The 16,887-nt window shown below is 44.8% G+C and overlaps 1 protein-coding gene across 1 annotated transcript in view; it reads left to right on the forward strand.

The window, feature by feature from the left end:
• Nucleotides 1-7,502: 7,502 nt before the first annotated feature.
• The window catches only part of LOC147114175 (coiled-coil domain-containing protein 69-like), a 40,751-nt gene continuing 31,366 nt past the window's right edge, over nt 7,503-16,887 (forward strand). The window contains exon 1 of the mRNA XM_085995819.1: nt 7,503-7,715. Coding sequence (XP_085851945.1) covers nt 7,668-7,715 — 48 coding nt within the window. The 5' untranslated portion in view covers nt 7,503-7,667. The remainder of the gene's footprint in view (nt 7,716-16,887) is intronic.

The following is a 16,887-nucleotide window of genomic DNA, read 5'->3' on the forward strand; positions in this document are numbered from 1 at the left end:
GTGCAGAATTATGGAAAGTCTGCTCTTAGTCACATTGTGTCCTTAAAAGTTCTTGCCTTACCTTCACATGGGCAACTTTAACCCAGGGATTTATAACAATGATAATACAGTGTCTAAGTTAAAGATTGATAACCATACTTAGCGTACATAACATTTCCAGTGGGTATTACAGGTGCTTACCCAAAACACCAGAATCTGGCTTTCTCTTTCACAGTGTCAGCCGTGACCCAATGGTAGCACTCTCGCCTCTGATGCAGAAGGTTGTGAATTCAAGTCCCACTGCATAGTCTTGAGCACAAAATGGCGGCCGACACTCCAGTGCAGTACTGAGGGAGTGCTGCACTGTCGGAGGTGCCGTTTTTCAGATGAGATGTTAAACCAAGGCCCTGTCTGCCCTCTCAAATGGATGTAAAAGATCCCATGGCACTATTACAATTGAAGAGCAGGGCAGTTCTCCCCGGTGTCCTGGCCAATATTTATCCCTCAACCAACATCACCAAAAGAACAGATTATCTGGTCAGTATCACAAAGTTTTTTCTTTCGCTTCACAGATACTGACTGACCCATTTTGCATTTTCAGTAATTTTCTATTCTTGTAATATTTCCAGCTTTCTTTGTCATTGAACTTTACAAGGAGATTGAGTACTATGTCCAGGGTTGAAAGGTTGGTTGCAGGAAGTTTAATGATGTGAAAAATTGAAGTAAAAGAGAGTGTTCCTCATCAGATCAGAGGTGTCACTGATAGAAACCTGGGGCACAAAAGAAATTCAACACCGCAGCAGAAGGTGTGGCAGAGTCCTTCTCCCCTGGAATCCTGCGAGTGCAAGGATAGCACACCTTCTGATATTTATAGTTTATAGAAATCATTAAATATTTTCAAACACTCCCCAATAGTCTGTTGGGTAAATGGAGCACCCGGCACTGAGCCATATGTATCAGGAAAGCTGCAGGATCGATCCCTGATTTGTGCTGACTTAGTCGATCGCAGGCGGGGCAGTAATAAGAGCAGTAGAACTGGCCTCAGTACCCATGGGGGTCATTCAGTCGGCCTTCCTGATCCCTTTCCAGTGACACAAATGCATGGACTTTGGGTAAAGAGAGGATTGGATTTGACCGAGATGGCCTCAAGAGTCAAATTAGTCTGCCAGCTCCTTCTCTGGGTTCACACATGAAGAATTTCAACTTGAACGAGGCACGAGAGAGCTGTTAGCATTTGTGGAAACAGAAAGAATCAGTACCTTTAGGACAGAGGGAGAGAAGTGAAGGATAAAAATGTTAACACATTAAATGGTTTATGTTGATGTTTCTTAAAGAAATAACTTTAATTTAAATGTCGCAAATTGATGAGCCTGCACATATAGTCTGAAAAGCTTCATATCTTTTCTTCACAGGGGTGCAAGTACCATTCTTCTTCTTCTTCTTAGGCAATCCCTCGGAACTGAGGATGACTTGCTTCCACACTAAAAATGAGTTCTCAGGTGACTGATGAGTCCAATGCGGGACCTACAGTCTCTGTCACAGGTGGGGCAGATGGTGGTTGAAGGGGCGGATGGGTGGGGTGCTTGGGTTGACGTGCGCTCCTTGCGCTGCCTGCGCTTGGCTTCTGCTTGCTCCCGGCGAAGAGACTCGAGGTGTTTGGCGCCTTCCCGGATGCTTCTCCTCCACTTTGTGCGGTCTTGGGCCAGGGATTCCCAGGTGTCGGTGGGGATGTTACACTTTTTCAAGGAGGCTTCGAGGGTGTCCTTGAAGCGTTTCCTCTGCCCACCTGGGGCTCTCTTGCCGTGCCAGAGCTCCGAGTAGAGCGCTTGTTTTGGGAGTCTCGTATCGGGCATGCGGACAATGTGATCCGTCCATCAGAGCTGATTGAGCGTGGTCAAAGCTTCGATGTTGGTCTGAGCAAGAACACTGTACCATTACCACTCCCACGAGAACATCATCCACTAATCCTGGTGCTGCAGGACTCTGTAAAATGGCATGGACAAGTAGAGGGAGTCAGCACCAGTAAAATGTACATCCACACAGCCAACACCACTTTCACCATCACATCATGAGTACTCTTTGTTCTCTGAAGGTGTTGAACCCTAAATGAAGGATGAACAGGTTTAGGATGTCACTAGAGGATGAGTGATACAGCACGGAAGGAGAACAGTGCCATATTTTCCCAGACAAGTGTTGCTGAGCACCAGGAGATGAATTGAAGTGGGCATACAAATCTTGCAATGGATCAATGCATGCAGAGAGTGCAGTCTAATGCACATCATACTTGACCAGAATACATTATAAAATTATAATTTAGTGGATATTTACAATTGGCCCTCACACAGATTTTAGGTAAGGGTTTGCGAACTGTGTTGATGCATGATTCTACATGAGTTGGATCTGTATGTCAAAATCCTCTCACTGTGCTTGCCAGCAACAGACTCTGACAAGCTCAACACACAGGGATAGAAAACGGGAAACAAAGGTTGTGCTCTGTGCTCCAGATGGATCCTCTTTGGAAAATAAGGATGTCGTCCGCATTGATCAGCTGATGTTTTTCTGGAAACTTGGGGCTGTGACAGACACAAGCCTCCGCCCTGAATCAAATCCTAAAATATTGCTGTACTTCATCTGTTCATATTGTTTTAAGTTAAGCTAAGGCATTAGGAAGTTAAAATAGCGCTATATATCAGGTGAGCAGATGTTTTATTAAAAGAAGTAACTGGTTTCTGAATAAAAAGGGGAGAATACCAAAACAACTGTCTGGGATCTGAATCTAACTACATCAAGTGTTGTTTGGCTAGGCTCGTTGTTTTGTTGAAGTTATTGAGATCTGCAAGTTCCTTTAGCCTCTTATCTGTTACTGCAGGAAGTAATTCAAGATGGGGCAGTTTTGATTAATATTATCTTCCATGATGTCAGCTTGGACATCAAAGGAAAGAGAGGAAAACAACCCAGGCAGGCGCCCAATGTTCTTCAGCTTCCTATTTTGTGGTGTCCAATAAATACTGAGGCTAACACACACACCATGAGAATCCTGGAATGATGCAGCACAGAAGGAGGCCTTTCGGCCCATCAACTCAAAGCTTTGGTGGCAGGCTCGTGTTCATAAGTTAATGCTAAGACTTTGTTTTGAAACAAATTAAGAGCTGTACCATATTTACCTTACATTATTTGCTGGTTTATTTGCCCCCTGTGTAAATTTCTTTCTGGTAATAAAGAATTCAAAGCACACACTGAAATACACGGGTGGTCAGTGTGATGCTTTTCCATCAAGCAGAGAGATATATGCGGAGATATTCTGGACTATTTCTGGTGCAATCCAACTGTAGATTGTCGGACCTGATGCATACTCCATCCTATTCACTACATGTGGTAGTTTAAAAGGAGAAAGGGCCCTACTTATAGAAGCTACATGTTGTTGAGAGATGGCTCAAATTGAAACAGGAGTGTTTTCTACATTGATACCAGACAGGTGGCACCTTAAAAATCTGCAGACAACAGTTGAGCACAGATAAGGCCACAAAGATAGGTCAAGGGCTCTCTGGTTGCCATACTGTCTGTAAAGGCTTGTGTGGAGCATAAGCACTGGCAGGGACCTGTTGGGCTGAATGGCCTGTTTCTGTACTGTAAATACTCTATAAGATAATACACACTGCAGCCACAGTACACCAGTGATAAAGGAATTGAATATTGAGTCCAGTAGCAGGGGAACCAATTAGGCAGACTACTCTGTCCTAGATGTAGTCAAGCTCCTTGAGTGATGTTCCAACTGCACCCAACCAGGTGAGCGGTGATTATTCCCAACCTGAGCCTTGTAGATGGTGGAAAGGCTTTGAGGGATCAGGAGGTGAGCCACTCATGCCTCTTCCCTGATCATATAGATTTGTTGTTGACGTAACTGGTCCAGTTAATCTTCTGGTTAATGGTGACACCCCCCCCCCCTAGATGTTGATGGTGGGTACTCAGCAAAGGTAGTACCGTTGAAGGTCAGAGGGAGGTGGTTGAGCTTGTTCTAGTAGATGATGGCCAGGCACTTATTTGGCTGAAATGTTACATGCCACTTTTCAGCCCAAGTTTGGATGTTGTCCAGGTCTTGCTGTCAGACGTTTCATTATTGGAGAAATTGGGAATAGAGCAGAACACGGTAGAATCATCACCAACATGCCTCACACCTGACCTTATGATTAAGGATAAGTAATTGATGGAGTAGCTAAAGATTTTGGGCATGCTCTTCTTCCTCCCAACATCCTCATCGTATTGAAATCAAGATTCATTGCTTATTCTTCTAAACTGCAGAACGCCAATTTCCCTCAGTCTCTCCTTCTCTGGAAGCCTACAGGCTTTAAAACCCAAGTTTGGTAACACTTCAATGTCACTCCCTGATTTGCCTCAAGTTCTATCTTGCTGCACTATGGGCCTAGATTATACACTGCAAAAATCATTTTCTCCTTCAAAATACCTGTATGGCTTTTGTAGGGCTAGCATATAGAGTACGCAGAAAACTATACATATTTTATATAAATTTTGAGCTGCATGAAGGAGATCACCTTCAGAGTGATCAAGATCACGGAACCTTCCGTAAGAATGTTTTCCACGTTGTTCAATGTGCCTCAGTATTCTTGTGCTTTTCCAATGTGTCAGATGTAGCCACGGCCTCCCAAAGAAGTATTTTATTCATGCGGTCTCCTTCATCAAAGGGGCCGTCACTCCACGTGATATCAAGAAACGGCTGAGCGCACTGCATACAGCAAAGGCTATGGGCCCTGACAACATCGCGGCTGTCATGCTGAAGACTCGTGCTCCAGAACTAGCCGCGCCTCTAGACAAGCTGTTCCAGTACAGCTACAACACTGGCATCTATCCGACAATGTGGAAAACTGCCCAGGTATGTCCTGTCCACAAAAAGCAGGACAAATCCAATCTGGCCAATTACCACCCCATCAGTCTACACTCAATCATCAGCAAAGTGATGGAAGGTGTTGTTGATACTGCTATCAAGCGGCACTTACTCACCAATAACCTGCTCACTGATGCCCAGTTTGGGTTCCGTCAGGACCACTCGGCTCCAGACCTCATTACAGCTTTGGTCCAAACATGGACAAAGGAGCTGAATTCCAGAGGTGAGGAGAGAGTGACTGTCCTTGACATCAAGGTAGCATTTGACTGAGTGTGACATCAAGGAGCCCTAGTAAAACTGAAGTCAATGGGAATTGGGGGGAAAACTCTCCACTGGCTGGAGTCATACCTAGCACAAAGGAAGATGGTTGTGGTGGTCAGAGGTCAATCAGCTCAGCCTCAGGACATCACTGCAGGAGTTCCTTAGGGCAGTGTCCTAGGCCCAACCATCTTCAGCTGCTTCATCAATGACCTTCCCTCCAACATAAGGTCAGAAATGGGGATGTTCGCTGATGACTGCACAGTGTTCAGTGCCATTTGCAACTCCTCAGATAATGAAGCAGTCTATGCCCACATGCAACAAAACCTGGATGATATTCAGGCTTGGGCTGATAAGTGGCAGGTAATATTCGTGCCACACAAATGCCAGGCAATGACTGTCTCCAACAAGTGAGAGTCTAACCACTGCCCCTTGACATTCAATGGCATTACCATCACTGAATCCCCCACCATCAACATCCTGGGGGTCACCATTGACCAGAAACTTAACTGGATCAGCCACATAAATACTGTGGCAACAAGAGCAGGTCAGAGGCTAGGTATTCTGTGGCGAGTGTCTCACCTCCTGACTCCCCAAAGCCTTTCCACCATCTACAAGGCACAAGTCAGGAGTGTGATGGAATACTCTCCACTTGCCTGGATGAGTGCAGCTCCAACCACACTCAAGAATCTCGACACCATCCAGGACAAAGCAGCCCGCTTGATTGGCACCCTATCAACCACCTTAAAGATTCACTCCCACCACCACCGGCGTACCGTGGCTGCAGTGTGTACCATCTACAAGATGCACTGCAGCAACTCGCCAAGGCTTCTTCGGCAGCACCTCCCAAACCCGCGACCTCTACCACCTAGAAGGACAATGGCAGCAGATGCATGGGAACACCACCACCTCCATGTTCCCCTCCAAGTCACACATCATCCTGACTTGGAAGTATATCGCTGTTCCTTCATCGTCGCTGGATCAAAATTTTGGAACTCCCTCCTTAACAGCACTGTGGGAGTACCATCACCACACGGACTGCAGCGGTTCAAGAAGGCGGCTCACCACCACCTTCTCAAGGGCAATTAGGGATGGGCAATAAATGCTAGCTTTGCGAGCGACGCGCACATCCCATGAATGAATTTTAAAAAAACATTTGTAAATCACAGTAATGCAAATAGGAGGCGCAATCTGGAGTTCAGATTTGTCACTTTAAACTATCTGTGTTTTGAAATAGTGGTATTTTCTGTAACAGAGGGAAGAATTGTGCTTATGTATTATTTAAAATGAATTTAGCCCACCACTCCAACAACATGGAAGAATCCCAGCATCGCCATGCAAGCATCGCGGCATAGCAACCTGCAGCTCTCATGGTCTCAGGAGGTGAATGTAATACCTGGATCCCTTTCCCATCAGTAACTAAGCTGCTGCTTACCAATAGCTAACATTTTATATGACTTTAAATTTCTTTAGCTATTTCTTATCTTTATTTTGACTAAAGTCTCTCACTTTCCACGATATTTGTGATTGCAACTGCCCCTCTCCCCACCCCCAACCCTTTCAGACATCTACTTCCTACCACAGGAAGTCCCTTTTCTCCCCTTTACCTCCCACTTCCTGTAACATTTCTTGCACCAGTTCACCTTCACCTTCCCTTTCATCAGACTCATTCCTCCCTCCCTCTCTCGCAGTGGCATTTGTGCGCAGAGATCTCCTTTTCGGTTACTGCTTTCTTCTCATCAACCTCATTCTCCCTCCTACTCCCCCACCCACCACCATGCACCCTCACTGTTTCTCCCTGGAGTCTCAATTCCAACAACTTACACCTACCCTAAATCCTTCTACTATTCCCTTTCCTCTCATCACCAGTCAGCAACAATCTGTCTCTGCTAAATCATGGCCCAGCTCACTTCAACCTTAAACTTTCTGTGGCTTATGTACTGTTCCAGAAACAGGAGAAGATACATTATTATAAATGTTGCATCACTGTTGATCCGATATTAACCCATAAATTCCTAATCCTTGCTAAGCCTCTGGGTCTGTATGAATTGACGTTGACCACACACTCTTAAAAGTGCAGCATATTGCCCGACATCCTTCGTATTGTTCATTACACTTAATCTTCAGCAGCAGACACCTTCTGAGGTCTGAAAGGCACCTCCCACACTCATTTCCTGCAACTGCAGTCGTATAAAAAATAAACCACAATTTTAACATTTAGTCAGAAACATTTCTGCTCCCAAAAAGGATTACATTAACATTTCGCTTTTGTGTTTCTTATTTGTTTAATTCAAAGCTGCTGGTCAGCTGAAAGCCATAGAAATGGGATGTCAGTAGTTTTATGGCTTTCTGAAGGTGTGTGGTTTATAGGAAATACGGTAACCCTAACTGCTAACCACAAGTTCAAACAGCAGACCCGGGTTTAGTTCAAACCAATTGGGTCACTTAGTGCTGAAGGTTTAATCTTTCGCCGCCAGCGTTACAGTCAGCAGGCTTTTCACAGGCAGATATCTGGCAGCCAGTCTGGAGAATGGGCAGCAGCAGCAGCAAGTTGTGCTGCTGTAAATCGAGAAAGAAGGTAAGCTTGAGCGTCCTTTTTATTCCGGGAACTTTTTTCAATTGAGGAAGCAAGACAAGCGTGTTGTTGGTCAGCTGCATGCTCCTCGCTACACTTCTCTGATTTCAGTGACCAACGAGTGGAAAACCTATGACAAATGTTGCTTTAACTGTTCACGAATCTGTCTGGCCGTTATCTGCCTGTCTAAATATATAGACCCTCCGCAGTACTTTTGGGAGCCATACACAATAGGAAGGAATGTGCTAGCTGAAATATTTCACGTGGTTTTTTTTGATAGTGAGCAAGCCGAACACTACAAGGTGCATCAAATATAGTAAATATAAATTTGATAAATGATTTTCATTCACAATAAGGCAACAATCCTGCAATGTCTTTGGTAATAAAAAATATCCATTCTCTGTTTTAGTGCCTCTTGAAATGGTTGCTGACATTTTAAGAGATTTAACTTGGTTGTGAAAGTTTCCTGATTGTAGATATGCTTAAGAGTAAAGATGGTAAACCGAGCTCGCTGAGTGCAGATAAACAGAGGGGCCGAATGGAGCCATCACTGTTCAACCAGATCAAGCAAACAGATTCTGGCAAGAAGGTCTTGGAAGAATTGGGGGGCTGGGAACCAGTTAGTAAATGGTGATTGGGGGGAGGAGGAAGAGCTTCATTAAACTAGGTATTAGAAGGAAAGAGACTTGCATTTATATAGCGCCTTTCACGATCTCAGGACGTATCAAAGCACTTTACAGCCAATGAAGTACTTTTGAAGTGTGGTCACTGTTGTAATGTAGGAAACGCAGCAGCCAAGTTGCACACAGCAAGCTCCCACAAACAGCAATGTGATAATGACCAGATAATCTGTTTTTGTTATGTTGGTTAAGGGATAAATATTGGCCCGGACACCAGGGATAACTCCCCTGCTCTTTGAACTAGTGCCATAGGATCTTTTACATCCACCTGAGAGAGCAGACGAGGCCTCGGTTTAACATTTCATCTGAAAGACGGCACCTCCAACAGCGCAGCATTCTCGCAGTACTGTATTGGAGTGTCAGCTTGAGCACAAAAATCTAAGTCTCTGGAGTGGGACTTGAACCTACAACCTTCATAACTCATAAGCAAGAGTGCCACGGCTGACACCAGATTGCAACTACGTCAAGTATGCTTGTGATAAGGAGGAAGGGAGCAGCTGGGCTTATAAAAAATGGAGGAAGAAGTGATGCTGAATTAGAATCAACTTGGAAGTAATAAAGAGTGAGAGCTGCATTTGGTAATCACAGGGAAATGGGCAAAGATGGGAGCAGGAATTCTGCATTTATAACACCAAGTTTGGAACAAATTCTTGCAATAAATTCTATATTAATATTACAATTTGTTTTCAATTTTTTTTAGCATTTCCTTGTAAGTAACTAGCTCTGAAGGACTTGAGCTGGTAATGAAATTACTTCATGGGGAGGTATTTATTATTTTCTCCTCATAGACTCTCCAGCCCCCATGAACCATTTTCAGCTGCCCCTCACACCATTGTCAATACCGCACTACCTATTAGGTGGCTGCCTATGATATTTGCTCCTTCCCTGTCAGGCCTACTCCAAAGTTATGAAACGTTCAAATACTAACAGAAAATACTGGAAACACTCCGCAGGTCAGATCATATCTGTGGAGAGGGAAACGTAGGGGTATAGATTACTCCAGTGCTCTCTTGGTCGGCCTCCCACCTTGTACCCTCCGTAAACTTGAGCTTATCCAAAAGTCTGCTGCCCATGTCCTAACTCGCACCAGGTTCTGTTCACTCTGTGCTCGCTGACCTACATCGACTGACGACACCGCAATTAAAAAAATTTGTATCCTTGTTTTCAAATCCCTCCATGACCTCGCCCCACCCTATCTCTGTAACCACCTCCAGCTCTAAAACCCTCCGAGATCTTTGCGCTCCTCCAATTCTGGCCTCTCGTGCATCTCCGATTTTCATTGCTCCACCATTGGTGGCCGTGCATTCGGCTGCCTGGGCCCTAAGCTCTGGAACTCCTTCCCTAAACCTCTCCGCCTCTCTACTTCTCTCTCCTTTTAAAAACAACTCTGTAAAACCTAACCCTTTGACCAAGCTTTTAGTCACCTGTCCTAATATCTCCTTATGTGGCTCGGTGTCAAACTTTGTTTGATAACCTTCCTGTGATTTTTTTTTTGTGTCATTAATTATGGAGAAAAAAAGATCCATTTTCTTGTTAGAAGAATTTTGCCTGGGGAACCAGGTGGAGAATTTGACACCATATTCAAATACCACAGCACCTGTTCATCAACACAGTACAGGTGATTCTTTCACTGTACAAGCACTCCCGGTGAGGAGCGACACTTTAAGGAAATTGTAGCCCCACAGCTCGTGATGTTCCGTCCATGTCAAATCACTGACCTGCGCCCCTGTGTACGTCGCTCCTCCACTGGGAGCCCCTGGTCACAGAATTACACCTTGTATTAATGCTTGGATTTTACAAAATAAACAGCATAACTTCAATAAAAAAGAAAACAATCGATTAAATTCCATCGAATTTCACAGCGCAGAAACAGACCATTCGGCCCAACCGGTGTTTATGCTCCACACGAGCCTCCTCCCACCCTATTTACTTCATCTCACCCTAACGACATATTCTGCTATTCCTTTCTCCCTCATCTACTTAGCTAGCTTCCCCTTAAGTGCACCTATGCTATTCGCCTCAACCAAAGTCTCTCTAACTCTGTGATGTTAGTAACAATCTTGCTATTGCATTAGTAACAAAGTAGGTTGTAACTAAGAAACAGAATGCAGTGTTAAATGGAAACTGTTTTGCTGAGGATGAGCTTGGTGCCACGTCTTTCCCAATACAATAATTGTGTTCACAGACGATAGGTGGTTAATGTGAATTTCATAAGCTGACAAAATTACATGCAAGTACAAGGAACCAGAGACCCTTACCCAGGAGCACGATTATATTGCAGGTAGTGGCTTGAGAATGGCATCTGCCAACAGTGATGTGGAACATGCATGCACAGAGTACCACTCACTGGTATTCGAATGATGGGTGCATTTTAATGTTAACAGATTTCCAACAGACAGTCGGCTGCCTGTTTACACTAAAAGCATGTGGCTAATTTTGTGAGTTAGCATTCCCACAGCAGAGCCTCGCTCAGTTCTAGGAACAGGAGTAGGCCACTCAGCCCCTTGAGCCTGTTCCACCATTCAATTAAATCATGGCTGATACATGATCAGTTGGATAATCAGGAATGCAGGTCAGTGCCTCCCTGTCGCAAATCTTCCGTTATCAATTTTAAAGGACTGGAAAACCGGAAGGGCCACGAACTAGGCCACTGATCTCTATGCCGGATTGTCTGATCTGCCCTCCCATCGAAGGAGGCCACACACATACACGAGCGCTAACTCGTTAAATTCACTACAATTGAAGTTGATGCAAAGCTGAAATGAATGAGGCCGTCATCTCGATGTTCCCTTGTCACTTAGCTAAATTTTATTTTGGCACTTTTATACCCAGAGTTGCCTAAACAACTTACAACAACGTTAAAGGAACAATGCAGAGTGTGTAGTAAAACCAGTTTATAGCAACATTACCTCAGAGTACAATGCATTTTACAGCAAATGTGGTGAAGATTGGAGAGCGCAGAGAATAATTTGGCACCACAAATGTTTTAAATCTAGAGTTGCGCTAAAAGGGCATGTGAAGCAACACCACACTCCATGTAACCACAAGTGTAAATATTTTTTTGTATCCAGGCAATGACTTTTCAGTTGCCTCTATTGGGTTGATATCATGTTTGTGCACATTTCTGCTATGCAATTGTGTCACTGCATTGGAATTATGTCGAGAGTCGCAGAGAGAAAATGGTCTTACATAGGTGGAAATTGGCACCTTCGTACTGCCATGGAAAAACTGGCCTCGATTTCCCTCCTCCCGGAGCAGGGCTTCTGCCCACTGGCCTGACCTCACTGTGACCCCGGTTCTTTTTCCTGGATCAGAAGTAATCATCCAAGCAGAACAGGCTCCCGGCGGAACCCCTGGCACCAAGAGGGAGCCGAAGAGGAAGTTGTGACGGTGTAGGATACCAGAAGAGAGGAGGCCGATGTTAAAGAGAAAGAAGTGCCCCAAAGATCAGAAGTCGAGACTTTAATATGGCACCTTTTGTGAGGCCTGTGGCGAGGCAGAGGTGGCCACTGCTCGACTGTCTCCCTCCAAAAGGGACATCTTTGGGCCTACCATCACTGCCTCAGTGACGACTTCCACCCCGGTCCACGGGGTCAGCGGTATCAGAAGTGGAAGGGAGGGAAATCATGCAGGCTGCCAGGCTCCACCTCCTTGCTGTCATTTGCATGAAATGGGGGTTGGTGAAGGGAAGGCTGATGGCTTTCCCTGTTGGAATGCATAGATGAAAATCTAGGTCGGGATAAGGACACAGCCCAATAATGTCCCTTTTGGAGGGCGACAGCCCAGTCGTGGCCCACCTCTCCCTCTCCCTCTCGTCAGGCCCCAAAAAGCTTCAGGCTTCGGCTCAGTTTTCTGATCTTTGGCGCACTACTTCCTCTTTTAACCTCGGCCTCCTGTTCTGGTGTTCTGCTGCAGCACCACCTCTTAAACTCCCACCTGATTTTTATTCATTTTTCCTCCATTATACTGTCCCATTTCAGGCTTGCCCGTACACACGGCATCTCTTTTCTCTACTGGAAAGTGAGAAGTGTTTCCCCTTGCAAATAGAGCATTAGTCACTTGCTTTATGCAGGAATGAACTGCAGATGTCCCATGCAGCCAAGCACACACCATCTTACACACCCGTACTGACATGCACACAGAATTGCATACACCATACAAACAAGCATCTTATACACCTGAGGGCCGACATTGTGCGGACCCAGAGGCAGTGGACATGGATCATTAAACTATAGTGCCTGACCTTGGGCATTCCGAATTTTGCTACCAGTATGTGTGAACCTCATTATCATAAGTAAATTGGTACAATCAGGTCTCGACGATCTATGCAATCTTTTGCAGCCTGAATACAAACAATGTCAAGAGCTGGGACAGCTCTTCCTGTTGTTGTCAAGGTTACCAGGGCATTAAGCTTCAATGCAAATGTGTCTTCCCGGGTCAATTGAAGGAACATCTGTCGTTCCTTCCTGCATAAAGAAAGCGACTGATGCTCTATCTTGTGTCTCAGCCGTGGATCAGTGGGTAGTACACTTGCATTCTGAGTCAGCAGGTTGTGGGTTCAAGTTCCCACTCCAGAGACTTGAGCACAGAATCTAGGCTGACACTCCAGTGCAGTGCTGAGGGAATGCCTCCCTGTCGGAGGTGCCGTTTTTCGGATGAGACGTTAAACCGAGGCCCTGTCTGCTCTCTCAAGTGGATGTAAAAGATCCCATGGCATTATTTCGAAGAGCAGCAGGGGAGTTATCCTTGGTTGAGGGATAAATATTGGCCCGGACACCAACATAACAAAAACAGATTATCTGGTCATTATCACATTGCTGTTTGTGGGAGCTTGCTGTGTGCAAATTGGCTGCCACGTTTCCCACATTACAACAGTGACTGCACTTCAAAAAAAGTACTTCATTGGCTGTAAAGCGCTTTGAGATGTCCGGTGGTCGTGAAAGGCGCTATAGAAATGCAAGTTAGTCTTTCTTTCTATCCCTTTCCATTGGAAAGGAGGCACCAACTAGAAAAGACACAGATTTTTAGCTTGGGCAGACTTCCTAACTGTTCTTTGTTTTCAAGACCTTGATATACATTGCAGTCAAAGTGTAGCGTATAATATATTTGATAAATTGTGAAATATGAAAGTAAATGAGCTTTATTGCGTGACTGAGGACAACCTTGGGCATTGTTTCTAAGTAGCGGCAGTGTTGTGCTTGTCTGCAGTGTTGGTGCTTGGTGGGTTTAAGTTGGGCCACAAGGGGTTTGACAGCCTGTTCGGGTGGGGTGGAGCATGCCCCAGGAGCACTGTGTGGACAGCTTAGGCGCCAGCTGCTTTTGCTTGGCCAGCTAGCTGCTGGCAATGGGCAAAAAGTGGAATCAGATTTTGAAGAACCTTTTTTGGGTTCAGCCTTGGGTAGTGTCCATGCTGCGGTCCAGGAGACAGTCAGCTCCTCTTCAATGAAGAGCTTGGCAATTTTAGGAATATCAAGCAGCATCTTCTGCCAGTAGGGCTGAATATTTGGCAGCCTCAGCAAATAAGAGGAGGGTCCTGGATTGTAAAACTCACCAGAGCCCATTCTCCCCCCAGTGCTACCAGTTTGACTGCATCAACACCAAGGGCGTACCTAGTCCAAATTTAACCACATTGCTAACATCGAGGTTCATATACACCAGTGCTATCACATGCAGAGTGTCTTATACATCCTTACAAACAAGCGTAGAGCATCTTGTACCAATCTTATGAAGTCACGCAAATAAGCACATACCTCCTACACACTCACAGCTGCCCACAGCATGCTAGGCATGTAATGGCTCTACATATATAATCTCGTATGTGTGTAAAGCCATGAACATGGCAAATTGTGCTTATAAGGGATGTATTTAATTAATGTCAGCATCTCTTTCTTTGGTTTAAGGCTATTGATCTGGAGGCCTCATGCTAGTGTAACACCACTCATCTCCTTCCTGTATGAGCTGCAGTCTCAGCTGTCTTCCCATTGGTTGTTTCTTTGATATTACAAGCAATAAATTGATTCTGTCTTTCAGTGGCGTTTAATTCCACTGATGCAAGTTTCCATTGGGTGTATACGCAATCTATCCACGGCCATTTGTTGAAAGTGGCCATAGCATTGTAACTGCCTTGTCTCAGTTCTGTCAACCAGCCTTGTTTCTATATTTTGGTTTGTCACTGATCTCCTCATTCCACTATTGCTGCAGTTTGCTTAACACAACTGGTTTTGCGAGGCTATTTCACAAAATCAGGACATGCAGGGACTCGCTGGGGGCAAGTACAGTTCACCAATCAGGCGAGAGAGCAGTACCTGGGCCAAGAAAGGGTCAGAAATTTACAGTGTGCCATATTTAATGAAGAACGACGCCTGGATTTTGGAGACGGCATTAGTGACTTTAAATGCAGGTCCTGTGGTAAAGACGGGTGCGCACATAATACCTGTAGAGCTAATGTAAATTGATCCTTTTCTGGATCTTGTCGCACCTTCTCACCAGCAGCATCCCATTGCCCATTTTAAACTTGTGCAGCAGTGTGTGAATGGCCTGGCCTGCAGGAGTAGGCTTGTTAAAGGTGAATTGTCACACTTTAATTTTTGCTTGACAGGAGAGTTTTTATTTTTGATATTGTTTTATTCGCATTTTTATTGATGAATTAACCTTTGTTGCTTAAGGCTGATTTTTGTATTGGTAAAGCTTGGCATACATTTAATATTGTTTTGGAACCTCTATAAATGCTGAAACAATATTTGTCCCCACATAGAGCCACTTACCTTTTAAGTGTGCACATCCCTTTAAATTAGAGTTGCTGGCCAGATTTTGTACATCTCCCATTAAGCTAGTTCCCTGCACGCGGTCAAAGGTGAGCATCCAGCTTCAAATAATTATTCTAATGAAGTGGCAAAAATTGCAGGCGGTCAGCCAGTGGCTAGCTTGGTGCCAGAAACTAGGATGAATAGCCTAATCTTAACCTTAATCACAACATCGACCTGAATATTTGTCCCCGTACGCAGCCATGACCTTTCAAATTCCAGCTGATGGTAAGATTCCCACCTGCCCATTAGACTGACCACTGGCTCAAGGCCAAAGCTGCACTGGAAGTGTAAGCAAACTATTCAAATGGCCCGACCACCTGGAATTGTGTGCAGTCAGCTCCAAACGCTTGGCGGCCCCCAACACACTGAGGTTACTACGTGTCATTTACGACACAGATGTAGTTGGGAATCGGAAAATCAAGGCTAATATTTCCAGAAGCAGAGAATCTCAAGACGGGGAATCTTTTGTTTACGTTCCACTTTTAATGCTCGTGCTTCACTGCCAATAAAGGAAGACTGGGACAATGCGACACTGATAAATTGCTGACTCGAGTTACACTGTAATTGCTTTTGATTTTCAACAGGTCCAGACGCAATTGAAATTTTCTGCTTGATGTCTCCTGAGCATCAACAGTCTAGATAAGCCTCCGTAGTATATTGTTTAAAGTATTAAAAACTCATAATATAGCTCCTTGTACACAGGTAGCTACTGTACACAAGTAAAACCATGAATATCTTGGGCCCAGAATTTGTGGTCCTGGTGATGGCGAACTGGCAGCGTTCGCCGTCATTTTGCCTTTGAAACTGACCGCAACTTTGGTAATTAGCGCAGGCGCATGCGGAAATCCTGAAGTTGCGGTCTGTCGTTCACTGCTTCTCCACAGGCTGCGCTGTATCCACCTCTATTAGGTCACCCCTCAGCCTTCTCTTTTCAAGAGAAAAGAGACCCAGCCTGTTCATCCTTTCCTGATAGTTATACCCTCGCATTTCTGGTATCATCCTTGCAAATCTTTTTTTCACCCTCTCCAGTGCCTCTATATCCTTTTTATAATGTGGCGACCAGAATTGTACACAGTACTCCAAGGGTGGTCCAACCAAGGTTCGATACAAGTTTAGCATAATTTCTCTACTTTCAATTCTATCTCTCTAGAAATAAACCCTAGTTCTTGGTTTGCTTTTTTTATGGCCTTAATAACCTGTGTCGCTACTTTTAGTGATTTGTGTATTTGTACTCCAAGATCCCTTTGCTGTTCTACCCCATTTAGATTCTTATTTTCCAAGTAATATGGGATCTCCTTATTTTTCTTACCCAATTGTAATACCTCACATTTATCTGTGTTGAAATTCATTTGCCAGTTGTGGGTTCAGTTCCTACTCCAGGAACTTGAGCACATAATCCAGGCTGACACTTCAGTACTGACGGTGTCCTCTTTCAGATGTCTGCCCTCTCAGGTGGACGTAAAAGATTCCATGGCACTAGTCAAGAGAGTTTTCCCTTGTGTCCTGGTCAACATTTATCCCTCAACCAACATTGCTAAAAACAGATGGAATGGGCAGGAAGAGGGTGCAGAATGGCTGCTGACAGCCAAAGATCCAGGGTATCGCAGAACGAAGTGGGGAGGGGGGGTGGTGTGGGTGGTGACAAAGGATGCTTCAACTTTCCTTGTGGGGCCCGGAGGAGCACACTTG

Source organism: Somniosus microcephalus, chromosome 8 (assembly GCF_052327205.1).
Source record: "Somniosus microcephalus isolate GS21.2 chromosome 8, FLI_Smic_1.0, whole genome shotgun sequence".
Taxonomy (NCBI): Eukaryota; Metazoa; Chordata; class Chondrichthyes; order Squaliformes; family Somniosidae; genus Somniosus; species Somniosus microcephalus.